Below are 19,393 nucleotides of genomic sequence, written 5' to 3' on the forward strand. Positions count from 1 at the left end.
GCTGGTTTCACTGGTTGATCAGATTGATTCAGTTTTACCCAAACTACACAGTAAAGTTCAACATGATAAACCAAAATAATAATAATCATCAGGGCCTAATTGTGTTGTGTTAGGAAGCGCATCCGACGTAAAATTTTGCCAAATCAGTATGCGGATGGACAAGACCATACTGGATTGGTCGAGACCCGAGTTGGTGCTGTACCCTCACAGGGTACCGATAGAGACTATAAGATCTGCTGTGGCAACCCCTGAAAGAAGCCGAAAGAAGAAGATCAGGGTCTAATCATGGCATTTTCAGTGATTGTAAAACCAAATTCTACAACACAGCTATTATTGAAAGTTTATTGGGATCAGAAATGTTTTATTTCATCTATAAACTCTGGTTAGTTTGCTCCATATTAGTACAACCCAGCCCTGTTATATTATTTTAGTTTAGTTGTGTATATCCAGTTCATCAAGTCAATTTGACTCTGTCATCTTTTAACCCCTAATTCCTTTGGGATCGTCTGGAGTCGGCAAAGCTGCGGGACACAAAGTACTTGTTGTCCATTTCAAAGAGGAGTTGCTCACTTCAGTGTCATCCCTCCCGTGCCATTCAGTCATCTGTTTATCATCTGGATCCGTTACATCATTACTTTAGCCACCAAAGATTTTCTTTGTCCCGAAGCATACACCCCAGAATTAAAACCCTCTCTGGCACTGTTCAATACAGTGTGGTCATTACACTTGACATGGTAATGTAATATGAAAATTGCTCAGGAAATGTTTTCTCAAACGTATTACAAGGAATCATAACAAAGAAGCAGCTGCTTCATCTGAAGTAGCTCGTGTATCTGTTCACAGGACTCCATTGTGTGTCACACACACCCAGAGGGTAAGTAATCCAAACCATACATTTTTTAGGCACACTGTAAGACACACCCGGTGTAGCATACTCCTTGCAATAAAAGATATCTAATTGAGCGTAATGAGTCAATGATGTATTTCAAGAAAGCTATTCATATGTTCAGTATTCTAGAGAAATACAAATAATCTTCATGTACCCATCATACAGGCATGTCTATGGTACAGTGTGGCAGTAGACCTGTGAATGTTCATCTTACTGTAAGTTGTAATCCTGCAACACAGTGTCCACAAAGCATGTGGAGAAAATAGTGTAGCACATTTGCAAAAACTAAACCTTTGGGGTAGAATGACCTCAATGGCGGAACTGGCGGAAGATGTCTTCAGGTCACAATGTCAGTGAAGGCAGATGAAGACTGCAACAGAGGGTGGTCCCCAATCATCTTGGCTCTCCATGCCATTGGAGTCTGGAGACCCCCTGCCAAGGACCACATGATGGCTGCAGGCGCATCAGCCACTCCACATAAAAAGCTGTGATGCGCAGGCGTCCTTCCACAAGAATGAACCCATAAACATCCTGGGTCAAAGCCCTGTGGCAATGAGGAAGAGGTGCCGGGGCCCGACAGTGAAGTCTGGCAGCCCTTAGCCACAACCTGGCACACAGGTGGTGGGTGTATGATCAATCACTAAGCCCTGGGACTGAGGCAGAGGGGCTTCTTGGCTGCTGCACCCATGACTGAGCAGCCCTATATAGGATCCACTCTGCTCACCCCAGTTGGGGAGGTGGCTAGAAAAGGTACCCTAAACATAGTCTGGACCAGTGAATCCAGAGGGATCACCACCTTGTGATCAGAAACAGAAACTCGTATAATTTCAAGCCCAGAACATACAAACCCTCATGGACAATCAATCCAGCAATCGACCTGAATGGTGTACTGCCATCATTGCCTGAAAGCTGAGATGATTCCGGAGTGATATTGCCGCACTCTCTGAAACCCAATTGGCTGACCAAGGGCAGCTGAAAGAGGAGAAGGGTAGTTACACTTTTTTTCTGGAAAGGAAAAGCAGCTGATGAGCCGAGGATCCACGGTGTGGGCTTTGCCATCAAAAACAGCCTCATTTGCCACCTTGCTGAGCTTCCTCTTGGCATCAACGCGCCTGATGACAATACGACTGGCGATTGTAAATAATGAAAGCATCACTGTCATCAGTGCATATGCTCCAACACTTGACTTATAAGATGAAGTAAATGATACCTTCTATGCCGACCTGGACAATTTTCTCACCAAAGTTCCCAAGGAGGAAAAGCTAATCCTGCTTGGAGATTTCAATGCCAGAGTAGGACAGAATTACAATTTGTGGAGATGCATAATTGGCGAGGAAGGAGTTGGAAACACAAACTCCAATGGCATCTTGCTGTTAACAACATGCTAAGAACACAACCTAATCATCACCAACTCACTCTTCCGCCAGAAGAACAAATTTAAAACAACCTGGAGGCACCGTTGTTCTAACATTTGGCCCCTCATTGACTACATTATCGTACGTCAAAGACACCGTTGCAAAGTACTTCACACCAGAGTGATGATCAGTGCAGATGACTGCTGGACTGACCGCCGCCTTATCCACTCCACCCTGTCCATCCAACTTCACCAGAAAAGAAGGGCGCAGAAAAAGCAGAGCCGCCCAAAGCTCAACCTCAAAAGGCTTACTGACAACCTCCTCTCATCAACAGTTCTAGGCCATGCTCAGTACATCAATGCCCAAGCAGTATCCACATGATATTGAAAGCCACCTGGATATGCTCAGGACTGCAATCACTGGCACCTGTAAAACCCCTCTTAGACATAAAATGAAGAACCACCAAGATTAGTTTGATGAGAATGACCTGGAAATCCAATAGTTAATCAACATCAAGAGGCAAGCCTTTACCATCTGGCAGAATGACCTCAACTGCCAAAATAAATGAGCTGCCCATGCAAGAGCAAAGTCAGTTGTCCAAAGAACCAGTGGTGGATGAAGAAGGCCCTTGAGATTCAACACCTTGCAGACTCTGGGGATACCAGAGGCTTCTTTGATGCTTCTAAAGTAATATACAGTCCCAGCCACTGGTGTCTATCCCCCCTTTGCTCCAAAGATGGACACACACTGCTAACAGACAAGTCAATCAAAGAGAGGTGGAAGCAGCACTATCAGGACCTTTTAAACTGGGACTCTAACCCTAAGATGGATGCCCTCCAACAACTCCTTCAACAACCCCAAAGAGGACATGGCAGCACCCCCTAGTCTAAAGAAGTCCAGGATGCCGTCGGGAAGATAAAAATCAACAAGGCTGCTGGTCCCGATGGAATACCAGCAGAAGTACCAATGGCAGCTGGACCTACACTCCTCAAACATATCCATACCCTGCTACTTAAAATATGGGAAAAAGAGGAAATCCCTGTGCAACTTAGGGACACACTCATTGTCTCTATCTTTAAGAAAGGGGACAAAGCTGAGTGCTGAAACTACCGTGGCATTTCATTGCTTTCCACCACACGGAAAGCCCTGGCTAGAGTCTTGGCCAACAGACTCCTCCCAATATCAGAGGAAATTCTGCCAGAATCCCAGAGCGGGTTTTGTCCTAACAGAGACACTATGGACATGATTTTTACTGCTTACCATCTCCCAAGAAAAAGCCCAGGGGCAGAATCAGCCATTGTACATGACCTTCATAGACTTAACCAAAACTTTTGATTCCATAAACTGCCAGGCCCTCTGGCTAGTTCTGTTGAAAATAGGCTGCCCTGACAAATATGTCAAAGTACTACATGATCAGCTAGAGTACTCAGCAGTTATGGAGACTGAGATGGAGTACTTCACGGTCCACACAGGAGTTAATCAAGGCTGTGTCATTGCCCCAACCCTGTTTCTGTCTTCATTGCCACCATCCTCCACCTCACGGGTCCCAATCTGCCTCAGGGAGTCAATATCATGTAGAGGATAGAAGGGAATCTTCTAAATATTAACAGATTCAGGGCTAAAGATAAAACCACCACAACATCCATCATAGATCTGCAGTACACTGATGACAACGCCTTAGTTTCCCTCGTAGAAGAGGAACTACAGAGCATACTGGATGCCTCTGCAAAGGCATACAAGCAGCTTGACCTGGTCATTAACATAAAAAAAGACCTATATCCTCTACCAACCCCCACCCAACAGAAATATTCCTGCTCAGCCCCCATCCATCTAAGTAGACAACACCAGACTCAAAAACGTGAAACAGTTCCCATATCTTGGCAGCTTTCTCTCCTCCAAAGCCAACATTGACATTGAAATAAACCATCGTCTCAGTTGTGCCAGCCGGGCCTTCTCAAGATTGGGTAAAAGGGTTTTTGAAAACCACGACCTTCAGGCCAAAACAAAAATTCTGGTGTACAAAACGGTAGTGCTTCCTATCCTACTGTATGGGTCAGAAACCAGGACCAAATATAGCAGGCACCTGAAGGTACTCGAGGCATACCATCAGCGATGCTTCAGGAAGATCCTTAAGATGAGCTGGGAGGGTAAGTGCTCCAATGTAAGTGTCCTCAAGGAGGCCAACATGCCTACTAAAACTGCCACCATCGCACTACATCAGCTGAGATGGACTGGGCATGTCTGACTCTCACTTCCCAAAAAAGTTCCCCCTCTCGGCTCGTAACAGGACGCCATGCTCCATCCACAGAAGAAGTGATATAAAGATAACATAAAGACCCACATCAAAAGGTTTGTCATCAACCTTAACACTTGGGAACAAGCAGCAAAAAACACGGGGGCCTGGAGACTGGTTGTCCGTGAGGGTGCTGCACGCTACATCGCTACAACCATCACCTCCATTGTGCTGCTGAAAACAAGCGCAGACTTAGAAAGGAATGAGTTACCAGAAAGACCCAAACCACATCCTTAAGCACTTCTTCACACCCTTGCCCACATTGCCCCAAAATATGCGGCTCCAGGATAGGCCTCTACGCCCACCCGAAGACCCACAAGAACCTAGATGGAGGGCAGTCATACTCTACCCCGAGCGACCGCCAATGATAATGATGATTGATAATTAATGTTTGAGTCACATCAACAGCATATATATATACACATACACACACACACACACACACACATTCACATACATACACGTATATATATACACGTATATATACATATATATATACACACACACATAACTATAAAGGTATCAGCTCAGTGCATCTTATATCAATGATGTTGATCAATCAAAAAGCCATACTTGCTCAAATTCATCTTACTATATTGTCTGTGAATGTTCTCATTCATCCAGATCATGGTTATCCAAAGGAATTGAATCGAGTGCAACTGGACTTGGTATATATCCGTGAAGACGTTTCGCCTCTCATCCAAGAGGCTTCATCAGTTCGTGCCTTTCTGACTAGATCAAGCTAGTCTGACTGGCTGGTGATGAAACTCAGATGTTTATCCTCTTTGGAGTCATTATCATAGCTAATGATGTCCATGGCTCTTTGTGTTCCGATGTTTAGCAACGCCCGTCGTTATCAGAGCTATTGATATGCGTGGCTCTTTGTGATCCGATGTTAAGCAGCGACGGTCGTTGGGGGTGTTAGTTTCGACTTCGTTAGTGCTCCATTCAGTGGTCATGAGAGTCTTTGGAGCCGTTAGTGACCGACTGTTGTTCTTGGAGGCTAAGCTTCTTGAGTCTCCAGGGTAGAGATGAAAGGACGGCATTGTAAGTGGGAGATAGGTGGTGTCGCAGACCTCCTCTGTTGTAGGATGGTTTTTCCAGTTTCACATAAATGGCTTCCTTCACCCCTATTTCAAACCATCTATCTTCCCTGTCCAAAATGTGTACGTTGCTGTCCTCGAAGGAGTGTCTCTTCTCCTTTAGGTGTAGATAGACTGCTGAGTCTTGTCCTGAGGAGTTTGGTCTTCTGTGTTGAGCCATCCGTTTGTGTAGTGGTTGTTTGGTTTCTCCTATGTATAGGTCAGTGCAATCCTCATTGCATTGTACAACATACACCAGATTGCTTTTTTGGGTGTGTGGTACATGGTCTTTGGGATGAACCAGTCTTTGTCAGAGTGTGTTGCTGGGTTTGAAGTATACCGGGATGCGGTGTTTGTTTCTCGGAGACCCCAGAAACATACCGGATGACTGTACTATTCCTTCTGTTCCTTTTCTCCTCGTCGCTCACCTGGTTGGTCTTTTTAGAACTTGTTGCAGTTTTCACAAAGGTCCAATTGGGGTAGCCGCAGGTTTTTAAAGCTCCCCTCAGGTGTTTGTGTTCTTCCCGTTGGGCCTGAGTGCTGCTGGACACATTGTCAGCTCTGTGTTGCAGAGTTCTGATGTCGCTCAGTTTGTGTTCCAGAGGGTGGTGTGAGTCGAAAAGTAGATATTGGTCTGTGTGTGTAGGTTTCCTGTAAACCCCAATGTGGAGGCTCCTGTCTTCCCCAATGTGGATGTTACAGTCCAAGAAGGGCAAACTGTTGTTCTTTACGTCTTCCCTTGTGAACTTAATGTTCTTATCCACTGAGTTGATGTGTTTGGTAAACGCTTGCACCTCTTGTGTTTGGATTTTGACCCATGTGTCGTCCACATATCTGAACCAGTGGCTTGGAGGTGTTCCTCTGAAGGAGTTCAGGGCCCTGTGTTCTACCTCTTCCGCATATAAGTTGGCCACAATGGGAGATACTGGTGAGCCCATTGCACAGCCGTGTTTCTGTCTGTAAAACTGGCCCCTGAATTGGAAGTATGTAGTGTTCAGGCAAAGGTCCAGTAGTTGGCAAATCTGGTCTGGGCTGAGGTTGGTCCTATTGTGGAGGGTGTCGTCCCGTAGCAAACGTTGCCTCACAGTTTCCAAAGCCTCCATGGTTGGGGTGCAGGTGAATAACGAGGTCACGTCGTAGGATACCATGGTTTCATTCGGTTCCAGTTTTACGCCTTGGACCTTGTTCACGAAGTCAATGGAGTTTTGGATATGGTGAGGTGTTTCGCCCACTAAAGGGGTCAAGATGTTGGCTATATGTTTGGCAATGTTGTATATGACCGAGTTTATGCTGCTGATGATGGGCCTGAGGGGGGTTCCATCTTTATGGATCTTAGGGAGTCCATATATGCATGGAATGTTATCTTTTGGGTAGAGACGGTGGTAGTGTATCCGGTCAATGGTTCCTCCTTTCTGTAGTTTCTGTAGGTATTCTATTATTCTCCTCTTGTAACCACTAGTTGGATCGCGTCTCAGAGGTTCATAGGTGTCGGTGTCGCTGAGTAATGACGTGATCTTGACGTGGTAGTCTGTTGTGTTGAGGATAACCATACATCTCCCCTTATCTGCTGGAAGGGTAGTGATGTTTTCATCCATGCTCAGGGCTGTCACGGCTTTCCTTTTCTCCATGGTTAGGTTGGAAGGAGGGAGTTTTGCATTGGACAGAGCTGCTGATACCTTCAACCTAAGCTGTTCCGCCTCGGTTTCCGTTAGATTGTTTTTCTTTAGAGCTGATTCTGTGGATGTGATGAGGTCAACTATAGGTAGTTGTTTGGGTGTCATGGGGAAGTTCAGTCCTTTGGCTAAGACCTCATTCTCTGATTGGGTAAGTACCTTGTCCGACAGATTCTTGATCCATCTGTTCTGCGTTCTGTTTTTTGTGGGATGTTCTGTCTTTTGTCTCCAGGTAAGTATATCTGCTTGGCTAGTGTTGTTGGTTCGTCGCTGTAAGTTGTCTGTAAATGTTCTCATTCAGTTTTGATTCAGTTTTGAAACTTGATTCAGTTTTGAAACTTCCTTGTCTGCCTTTCTTTGGTTTTGTGGTGTTGAGATAGTTGGGCTTTCTTGGTGAAATCAGTGATCCTCTCCAAGACTGCACCAGGCAAGTGGGATGTTAGTTGCTGGAGTAGTTGGTCAGATTTCTCCTTCAATAGTGAAATGGACCTGTCTCGCTCTTTCATTCAGGAGTTGATTCTGTTCCTTCTGTATGATTCTGTCTGCTCTATGTCCTTTCATTGTGGTACACAGGTACAGGCTAGTGGGTATGAGCCTGTGTTGTCTGCATCTCAGATTGAATCGTAAGTGGTTTCTGTAGTTTGAAATCTTCCGAGCCATCCTTTCATATTCACTCACCATTTTAAGGGTGTCAGACCCAAATTGTTCCGCAACATGTCTGTGAATGTTCTCATTCATCCAGGTCATGGTTATCCAAAGGAATTGAATCGAGTGCAACTGGACTTGGTATATATCTGTGAAGACGTTTCGGTCTAGTCAGAAAGGCATGAACTGATGAAGCCTCTTGGATGAGAGGCAAAAAATCTTCACGGATATATACCAAGTCCAGTTGCACTCGATTCAATTCCTTTGGATATCTACTATATTGTCATACAATGGATGTAAAACGTTTACACAGCTCCGTTAAAATGTTGCTATATAAAAACAAAAATGAAACCGAGATAAATGTCAGAACTTTTTAAACTTGTTTATTTATATATATATATATATATATGTATGTGTATATATATATATGTATGTATATGTATATGTATGTATGTATATGTATGTATGTATGTATATATATGTATATGTATATATGTATATATATAATATCAACCAATTAAAAAACAAAGTGAAAAACAATCAGAAACAATTAAGGGGAAAAAGAGAAAAAATACAAAACTTAAAATAACTTTTGTAAGGAAGAGTGGGAAAATATTGCCAAGACAAGATAAAGTCAAGTCAAGTAAAGCGCTTTGAGTGGTTGATAGACTAGAAACACACTATATAGATGCAGTCCATTTACCATATATATGTATATGTATATATATGTATATGTATATATATGTGTATATATACATATACTAGAAGAACCCCGCTACAATGTAGCGGTTTGGTTATCCACCCGTCTAAATCTCCCTCCTCTTCATCCTGCCAGCTAACCGCCGTCCCCCTGCCCCTAAACCCCCCCCACTCCAACTCCCTCCCCCCAAATGCTCAGAATCATCTGAGATGCCGAGAAAAGTGGTTTTTAGCCATTTTTAGAAAATGCATATTTTACATAATTATGCATAATTATTATAATTATTTTAATTTTCTGCTATTTTTCTGGTCCTCTGGAACAATACCTACCACCTCCAAAACAAATTAGGATCATAAGTGCAATTTTGCAAAAATGCATATTTTGCATAATTATGCATACATTTAATTTTCTGCTATTTTTTTATAGGTGCCCCTGATCATCCCCAATAACCTCCAAAAAGAATCAAGGCCCCAAGTGCTTTAGTTTGGCCGTTTATAGACTCTCACACAGACACACACCACACACCAGGCACACATTGTGAAAATACAGGAGTAGATATATATTCTAGTTAACATATAATGTAATATAATGACTATAACCGATACTTCATAATTATATGCATATTTATGTACTCTTGTGAAATAACGTAACTATAAATAATGATAATGCTTGTGCTATTTACCACATGTATGTTTTTAGATTCATAATGGTTCCAGGCCAATAAATTTGTAATAAAATGCTTTAAGTAACTTTAGTTGTGATACAGTCTTAGGTAAATGTAGTGGCAGATAGATAGCTAACAAACAAGCATTCAAAGTCACATAGGAAACACCAGACTCAGTTATTTTATGCTTTGGAGTAAGAAATATTGATTACACTTTATTTTAGGGGGTCGGGAATTACCTAGTAATTTCCCAGTAATGAGGTGGTAATTATCATGTAATTTCTTAGAAATAAGGTTGAAATTACCTTCTAATTTGGGTTAGGGTTAGGGTTAGCTGTAAAATTACCTGTAAAAATTACCACCTTATTACTAGGAAATTACTAGATAATTTCCAACCCCCTAAAATAAAGTGTTACCGAAATATTCAACAAATATTTGAACATCAGTAGATGTAAGCATCAAGTTTAGCATATTATACACAGTGCACGCACAATTATACAGTTAATAAACATTTCAAAGGAGACTGATTTTCTTGTTGCAAATTGGTCTATAATGTGTTAAGGGTATTTTTGTAGCGTTTTGGCTCTCAGCCTTTGACACTTGCTCCATCCGTGTCTAGGCCCCCCCAACACCACCACCAACACCCAAAAGCAAAAAAAAAAATCTGTAAAGAACAGATTTGGACAGCACTGCATCAGGCCAGAGATCCCACTGTCGGAACGACATCCACCACACTGTTTTTGTCCATGACCCACAATGAAGCGTGAGGATCAGATATGCAGTCCTCTTCTTCTCAGACATCTGCACTTCTGCTGCAGTTTTGTATAAGCAAATGTGATGTTCTGTTATAAGCAGATTGTTTTCATAGACACAGCATATTAAATTATTCAGATATGCTTTATTTTCAATAACGGTTTATATGAGACAACACTATGACCAACGAACCTTTTGTAAAAACAGACCTTTAGCCTCACTCAAGAGTCTTGCCTGCAGAGATGATAAGCGACACGTTCATGACTGGGACTGAAGGCCCATGAGCAGCTGTTCAAGTATAATGTCATTCATCACTTCAGCCAACATGTTCAGTTCGGTTTTTGTTAGTGATGTTTAGGATAACTGAGCTTACGCTTCTGAAACTACAACTCCTGGGTTTGACGTAGGGGAAGACCTAACTGCTAAAAGGAATCAGGAACATTTATTTGTCATTTCATTTCATTTCATGCACTTGCGTACATGAAATGAAACGAAATATTGCTTCCCCCAGCCCACAGCAGTGCAACACAAAGACAAAAAACACATATTCAAACCACAAAAACACATATATCCAAACTACAAAAAAAAACAACTACAAAAACACATGCAACATATCCTTTTTTTTTTTCACTGTCTAAAGAGAGCGAATGCCAGGATGACTGTCGGAACTGCTGGTCTGCATGGGCTAGCAGTTAGCTTAGCCTGCCCCGCTTCTGCATCCTGTCCAACTGCCCTTGGTGTTTCCGGCTAACCCCGGTTAAAGGGGTACCTAGAGTGTTGAATAGTGACGAAGAGGTTGTCCTCGACAAGTGTATATGTGACGAGTTGGGAGTGAGAATGGGCTCCCTCCTCGGGTGCAGCTCCAGGCAGGGCCATTGTCCCTTGGCCCACCAGATGCAGCAGACCAGGCTCCCCCAGCCGATCCAACGCCAGCTCTCCCAGCCAGACACCTTCGACACACCTCCCTGCACCCCACACAATGACACCAAAAACACAGTCAACACCAGGCGAGGCTGCCACCAGACCACCCTCGGTGTCATCGGAACAGCCGGTATGCATGGGCTAGAAGTTAGCTTAGCCTGCCCTGCTTCAGCGTCCTGTCAGACCACCCTCGGTGTTTCCTCTTCGGGCACAGCTCCAGGCAGGGCCGTGGTCTCTGGGCTCTCCCAGCCGATCCAGAAACAAGACGTGGACAAATACACTTCAGGGATGGCACTGGGTGAGGCCGCCACAAACGTAAGTTTGTGCCGCTATCTTCCCACAACGGTACTGGGTGAGGCTGCTGCAAACATGACTTCGGCCCGCCATCTTCCCACACCAGAAGCAGAGAGAAAGAATGAGATGGGTAACTGTCACAGTAGCCTAAACCAAAAAATAAATGTATATAATCAGACCATCCATGTACAACTATGGTTCTACACTCACATTTATATCCTATTTAGATCTCCCTTTGTCTGGCCAAGTAATAAATTGATGAGCCACTGTTTAATAGACAACTGTATGTTCAGACACTCCAATCATTTTTAAGATGATGCTCGCCCTGATTGTTAAAATATGCACATTATCATTTTATTCATTGTTGACTCTCGGAGACTGCATTGATCATATTTTGCAGTAACTTGAGTGGTCAGAGTAAGAATAAAAAGGGAAAATCTATCTAAATGTGTATCATTGATTTTCAAAAGGCATTTCTGAGTAAACAGGGACTTAACTTTTGATTAAACATATTCAGGCAGGTATTGACGGATAGTTCCATAAGATTATCAAAACAATTTACAGTTTAGAGAGCCCCTACAGCAACTATTCATGTCCATCTGAGTACTAACCAGTTTCTCCCTCTGTTGGGGCTAAAGCAAGGGGACATATTTTCCCCAACCCTGTTTTATTTGTGTTATTTTTGTAAATCATTTAGCTCAAATGATCAAATAGCCAAACTTGGATACAAAAAAAATTGTGATGTAACCTTAGGTGTGCTGCTGTATGCTGATAACATAATTCTTCGACTAGTAAATAAAATAAATCTGCAGAATATGTTTAATATTGGTAATTTATGTTGCTCTAAATCCCAAGGAAAAATGCAGATATTCTCCTTTAGAAATAAGGGAATCATAAGATCTTTGTTTAATTTCCTATTTGGAGATATGCTTTTAGAGCAGTGGTCAACAACCCTGCTCCTGGAGAGCAGGGTTGTTGACCACTACATGAATTCATGTAGACTTATCCCGGCATTACTCTGTGTGTGTGTGTGTGTGTGTGTGTGTGTGTGTGTGGGCGCGTGTGACGCTTGTTTAGGTTTTCAATCCAGACCTAATTTAATATATCTGACCCAATAAATCAAAGTCTTGGTAAGTGGGTGATTAGTAGAATCAGGTGTGCTAAATCAGGGTTGGAGTGAAAACCGGCAGGATGGTAGCTCTTCAGGAGCAGGGTTGGTGACCACTGACAGATGCTGCTGGGAGAGCTCTAGGTTCAGTTTTAACCCCGCAGCATTGTACAGATTTTGGATATTCCACTTTTACACAGCTCTTTTGCTCTTATGTGTGTCCATTTGTGATTTATGGAGCTCAAGTTTGTGGGTTTCAAAATTCTTCCAACAGGAAATTGTTTCCAGAACAGAGCATTAAGCTTTTTTCTAGGAGTGGAATGATTTGCCCCAAATTTAGCCGTTTAGTTATCTTAGGAGATATGAGCTGGGATCCTTTGGAGAAAAAGGTTAAAGGTGAAATGGTCAAGCTCTGGAATCAATTTATTCATCTGCCAGACAACAGAATGTGAGAAAAGGTTCTCATCTGGTATTTAACACACAACTCTTTGTGGACAAGGGAAATTTATTCTATTTTCATGTGGAGCCTGACCTCCAAGACATTCTAATAAACATGCTGTGTGTAATTTTAGTAACATCACAAAGTGAAATTATCTCTTAAATCTAGGAAGAAACAGTCATCTAATTTAACTTAACGTTTTACCGTACGCTTTATGATGACCAGCAGGCCGTTTCAATGCAAAACACTAGAATAGAATAAAAATAATAAAAGCCAAGTCAAGTTTTATTATTTAGACTTGGAACAAACTAATAAAAAATTAGATTGTTTCAAGAATTTAGTCTTCTTTCAAAAATCTGTCTATGGCACACATAACATTCTTGCACTAAACAAGAACATCCAGAAAACAAGAGCATCCAGAGAGTGAAGACCTCCACCACGGCCAAATAGTTCCCCCAATAACATCCAAACCACCCACCATTTGTTTCCATGAGGGAATTTTTTTGCAAGGAATTAAAGTTAAATTCCTCAATAAGTTCACAAAAACTTCGCTACCGATATCAAATAAATTGTTTTGCTGCCCATGTACCACCTGGACACAAACTTCATGACAATCCATCCATCCCTCTTTGAGACAGCTACAGACAGAGATCAACCGACAAATGAGGTTTTATTTCACTCCAACGATATATTGTTTTTAATTTTTTTGAAAGGAAAGAATTTTAGCACCAGATGCTGGACTCAATGCCTGGCTTCAGTAGAATATGTTTGGTTGATGGTGGTAATGCTGTGTCGGGGGCTTTTCTACACCACCTAACCAATCATCCATAATATAACTTCATCAAGAGTTGTTTTTGTATTCTTTTTTTCCTGTCAAAGAAAGGAGCATCAGCTTTGCTCTGCTCAGTTCAGTCATCTTTGTACCCTCTATTTATTTAATTTATCCTCTTCCTCATCTCTCCAAGATATGAGCTCTATATTTGAAGTATTTTCACAATTTGCCTTTTTGCCTGTTATCTTTCCTTTCTTGGTGGACAACCTGTTATAAAATTGTTTATACACCTTGTTTCAGTTGGCCTAACCTCTTCTGTACTCCATCCATCTAAAGTGTCTCTCTCTCCTTTCTCACAGGATGACCCGTTCTCGGCTTTGGACATCCATCTTAGTGATCACCTTATGCAAGAGGGAATCCTCAAGTTCCTACAGGATGACAAACGCACTGTTGTGCTGGTTACCCATAAGCTACAGTACCTGATACATGCTGACTGGGTAAGAAACTGAAATTTGAGTAAAACCTCCTACCCAAGATTTAACCATACTATGCAGTGCCATGCTTTGTAATTCTATGCTACACTGTGGATTACCACACTACATCATGTGGTTTTGCGCTGTGTGATGTTATATTGAATCATTCTGCTATGTTGTACTTAAGTTATTCTTGCCTCACATCCATCAGCAGAACTATACATTAAATGCTATACAATACGTTCCGCAAGCTCAAGCGTTTGCATTTGTGTAATGCCGGGATCAGACTACATGGTGTTTTTTTTTTTTTCATGATGGTCACCAAGTCAGATTAGCCAATCATAGCGCCGTAAATTCTTGCCATGTCTTGGCCGGGAGACTGGCAATAACACTACAAGTATGCCCCCCGACCGATCATCGTACGCTGCCTTTCACAAACTTGAGTGAGTTCATAGGTCGTCGGGGAGGAGGGTCAAGAAATTGTCAGTCATGGCTACAGAAGCGCTATGTGTGATGCTGGTGGTCTTGTGTTCCGAAAAGAAAACGACAAAAAAGAAAAAACAGTTGTGGACACCGTTGCAGCTAGTAATACTGGGGAATGCTAACCTAGCATAGTTTAACCAGCTACTCAGCGGGTTGCTGAACTGCCGCCACTTTCTCGCCAACATTTAGCCTACTTTTTTTTTTTTTTGCCTCTTGTCATGGTCCTCCCTCGAGGAAACGTCTAAAAGGGCCTGCAGAGGTGTTGTTGTCACTGCTCAACGACCCTTTCCTCGGTTTCGTCGTTCCACATGACAGCACCAACAGCAGTATCCCGCTTTCTCTCTGCCATGTTTACATGTGTGCGCCAGAGAGCACTCTGTCATCCTATTGGTCGACGTCACGGAACACGTCATAGGAGTTGTCAGACTAGGAAGCAAGGGGAAAAAAAGAAGAAAAGAAAAGATGTCATGCGAAGGGTGTCCGGGTGGCGTAGTGGTCTATTCCGTTGTTTACCAACATGGGGATCGCTGGTTAAAATCCCTGTGTTACCTCTGGCTTGGTCAGGCGTTCCTACAGACAAAATTGGCCGTGTTTGTGGGTGGGAAGCCGGATGTGGGTAAGAGTGGGATAATTGGCTATATACAATTGGGAAGGGAAAAAATGGGGGGGGGGGGGGAGAAAAGAAAGAAAATGACATGCTCTATTTTTTGTAGGGGTGGCCCAGCTGCCACATCACTGTTCTTCCATTATGTCACACTACACGGGGTAGATGCCCATTCCTCGTTCCCAACGTTCGTTATCAGGCTTGACAAAATCCTGTCAAAATCGGGCTGAATTAAAGGGGCGTCTATTCTGTTGCCTTCCAACACGGGGATCGCCGGTGCGAATCCCCGTGTTACCCCCGCCTTGGTCAGGCATCCATACAGACACAACTGGTCCTGACTGTGTCTGCAGCTGGGAAGCCGGAAGTGGGTATGTGTCCTGGTTGCTGCACTAGCGCCTCCTCTGGTCGGTCAGGGTGCCTGTTCAGGAGGGAGGGAGAGCTGGGGGGAATAGTGTGATCCTCCCACGTGCTACGTCCCCCTGGTGAAACTCCTCACTGTCAGGGGAAAAGGGGCTTGACTCCACATGTATCGGAGGAGGCATTTGGTAGTCTGCAGCCCTCCCCGAATTGGCAGAGGGGGTGGAGCAGTGACCGGGACGGCTCAGAAGAGCGGGGTAATTGGCCAGATACAACTGGGGAGTAAAAAAAAAAGGGGGGGGGCAAAAACAAAATGGGCTGAATTCATGTAGACTTATCCCGGCATTACTCTGTGTGTGTGTGTGTGTGTGTGTGTGGGCGCGTGTGACGCTTGTTTAGATCATAGCCATGAAGGATGGCTCTGTGCTGCGAGAGGGGACTCTGAAAGACATTCAGACTCATGACGTGGAGCTCTACGAACACTGGAAGACCCTGATGAACAGACAGGACCAGGAGCTGGAGAAGGTACAACACATACCCAAATCCATTGTGTACCCAAGAAAAAAAAAAACACACACACACGCACACACACACACGGAATTAAATCCGTGTTCTGTGTTGCAGCCTGCACACTGGGCTTATTCAGGAACACCAGTTTGGACAGGACCGCCACACACCAGAGCATTATTCTATTTTTAATGTAGTGATTCACTGTGTCTCTACCCTGTATGTAGGACACAGAGCTGGACAGCCAGACGGCGTTGGAAAGAAAGACACTAAGGAGAGCTTTCTATTCCAGAGAGGCCAAGAATCAGATAGACGACGAAGACGAAGGTAAGAGATCTGCTGCTCTTGTCTGATCATTGCTGCTTGTTATCCACCGGATGTTTTGCTATTGATACCGTACCTTCACAACTAAACGCATCCTTATTCTGTGTATATGCAAATGCCACCAAAGTTATAGTGATATTGCTCATAGATATCTGTTGTTAATGTAATAATTTTACCTCATCAGAGGAAGAAGAGGAAGAGGAGGAAGATGATGACTTGTCCACCACCACTAATAGACGATCTAAGATTCCATGGAAGGTAATCCATGTAACCTTCTTTGCTTTCCTCTATCTTTGTTTACGTTTATCCATCTGTCCAAGTTTTCATATTCATACATAAAATAAGCAAGTAAAAGTTAGCCTGTGGAAGACCAAAGTCCATCTATCTAACCATACTTTCATGCACCCACTCCTCCATCCATCAGTTTGTCTTTCCATCTATCCGTCTCCCTGTTCAAATGAAAATGTACGACCGCAGGTGTGCTGGCGTTACCTGTCTTCGGGTGGCTTCTTCATGGTCTTCCTCATGGTTTCCTCTAAACTCCTCAAACATTCCGTCATGGTGGCCATCGATTTCTGGTTAGCTCTGTGGACCTCCTCCAAAACCAATCAGAATATGGGGGCAGGAACAGGGATATCTACTGCAAGTGGAATAGGGGACAGCATCGCCAACAACATTACAGCACCTCCAGATGTCGAGGTAATGTATTAGATATGAAGTATAGCTAGAGTGTTTTTCGAGGTGTGCGCCTTTGTTTACGTGCCCATCTATTTGTCATGATGATGATGGTGATGATGACGCGCCACAGTGGCGCAGTGGTTAGCACGGTCTCCTCACAGCAATAAGGTCCTGGGTTCGAGCCCCGGGGTAGTCCAACCTTAGGGGTCATCCTCTATGTGGAGTTTGCATGTTCTCCCCGTGTCTGCGTGGGTTTCTTCCGGGTGCTCCGGTTTCCTCCCACCGTCCAAAGATATGTAGGTCAGGTGAATTGGCTATACATTGTCCCTAGGTGTGAGTGTGTGTATGTGTGTGTGTGTGTGTGTGTGTGTGTGTGTGTGTGTGTGCGCGCGTGTGTGCGCGTGTGTATATGTATGTGTGTGTGTGTGTGTCTGTCAGTCCTGTGATGGCCTGGTGGCCTGTCCAGGGTGACTCCCCACCTGTCCCCAGTGACTGCTGGGATAGGCTCCAGTATCCCTGCGACCCTGAGAGCAGAATAAGCGATTTGGATAATAGATGATGATGATCTATTTGTCTTTTCAGATGTATTAATGTGGGTGTAAATGTGGCTGTGTTCTTCATCCATTGGTGTGTGTGTGTGTGTGTGTGTGTGTGTGTGTGTGTGTGTGTTTGTGTCCCCTACAGCACGACTCTTACTATCTGCCAGTGTTTATCACCTTGTGTGGGGCTGGAATCACCCTATGCCTCATCACCTCTCTCACTGTGGAATTCTTGGGTCTGTCCGCTGCCACCAACCTCCACCACAACCTCCTCAACAAGATCATCCACGCTCCCATCAGGTAGACGGATTTACATATTCACATGCTCAATCCTGCTTAAACATACATTGATGTATATATACACACAAATGTACACAGTCTTGTGACAGTCTTAGATGACCAAATTGCACCATAATCTACTCAGCAGCATAATAGTCCATCCATCCATCCATCAGCCAAAGCATTAAAACCACTGGCAGGTAAGTGAATAATGTGGATTATCTCATTACAATGGCATCTGCCAAGCGGTAGGATATATTAAGCATTAAGTGAACAGTCAGTTCTTGAACTTGATGTATTGGAAGCAAGAAAAATGGGCAAGCGTAAGGATCTGAGCGACTTTGACAAGGGTCAAATTGTGATGGCTAGACGACTGGGTCATTGCATCTCCAAAACGGAAGGTCTTGAGGGGTGGTCCGGGCATGCAGTGGTCAGTACCTACCAAAAGTGGTCCAAGGAAGGACAACCGGTGAACAGGGTCATGGGCACCCAAGTCTCACTGATGCGTGTGGGGTGCAAAGCAAAGGTTAGCCTGTCTGGTCAGATCCCACGGAAGAGCTACTGTAGCTCAAATTGCTGTAAAAGTTAGTGCTGGTTATGATAGACAGGTGTCAGAACACACAGTGCATCACAGCTTGCTGTGTATGGGGCTGCGTAGCTGCAGACCGGTCAGAGTGCCCATGCTGACTCCTGTAAAAAGCACCTACAAAGGGCATGTGAACATCAGAACTGGACCATGGAGCAACAGAAGAAGGTGGCCTGGTCTGCTGAACCACGTGTTTATTTACATTATGTGGACAGCCTGGTGCATGTGTGTCATTTACCTGGAGAAGAGGGGCACCAGGATGCTCTATGGAAAGACGGCAAGCCGGCGGAGGCAGTGTGATGCTCTGGGCAATGTTCTGCTGGGAAACCTTGGGTCCTGACATTCATATGGATGTTACATTGACATGTACCACCTGTTGCAGACCAAGTACCCCCTTCATAGCAGCGGTATTTATTCCCTGATGGCAGTGGACTCTTTCAGCAGAATAGTGCACCCTGCCACACTGCAAAAGTTGTTCAGGAATGGTTTGAGGAACATGAAAAAGTGTTCAAGATGTTGCCTTGGTCGCCAAATTCCCCAGAGCTAAATCCAGTCGAGCATCTGTAAGATGTGCTGGGAAAACAAATCAGATCCATGGAGGCCCCACGTCACAACTTACAGCACTTAAAGGATGTGCTGCTAACGTCTGGGTGCCAGATACCAGAGGACACCTTCAGAGGTCTTGTGGAGTCCATGCCCCCAAGGATCGGAGCTGTTTTGGCAGCATGAGGGGGACTGACACAATATTAGGCAGATGGTTTTAATGTTTTGGCTGATTTGTGTACATACACTACCGTTCAAAAGTTTGGGATCACCCAAACAATTTTGTGTTTTCCATGAAAAGTCACACTTATTCACCACCATATGTTGTGAAATGAATAGAAAATAGAGTCAAGACATTGACAAGGTTAGAAATAATGATTTGTATTTGAAATAAGATTTTTTTTACATCAAACTTTGCTTTCGTCAAAGAAT

The 19,393-nt window shown here is 43.7% G+C and overlaps 1 protein-coding gene across 1 annotated transcript in view; it reads left to right on the top strand.

Annotated features, from left to right (window-relative positions):
* Positions 1–19,393, top strand: part of abcc9 (ATP-binding cassette, sub-family C (CFTR/MRP), member 9) — a 157,664-nt gene that overhangs the window by 83,365 nt on the left and 54,906 nt on the right. The window contains exons 21-26 of the mRNA XM_056275655.1: positions 13,948–14,085; positions 15,905–16,030; positions 16,240–16,339; positions 16,521–16,594; positions 16,814–17,035; positions 17,699–17,853. Of these exons, the coding sequence (XP_056131630.1) occupies positions 13,948–14,085; positions 15,905–16,030; positions 16,240–16,339; positions 16,521–16,594; positions 16,814–17,035; positions 17,699–17,853 (815 nt within the window). The remainder of the gene's footprint in view (positions 1–13,947; positions 14,086–15,904; positions 16,031–16,239; positions 16,340–16,520; positions 16,595–16,813; positions 17,036–17,698; positions 17,854–19,393) is intronic.

Source organism: Lampris incognitus, chromosome 3 (assembly GCF_029633865.1).
Source record: "Lampris incognitus isolate fLamInc1 chromosome 3, fLamInc1.hap2, whole genome shotgun sequence".
NCBI classification, from domain to species: Eukaryota; Metazoa; Chordata; class Actinopteri; order Lampriformes; family Lampridae; genus Lampris; species Lampris incognitus.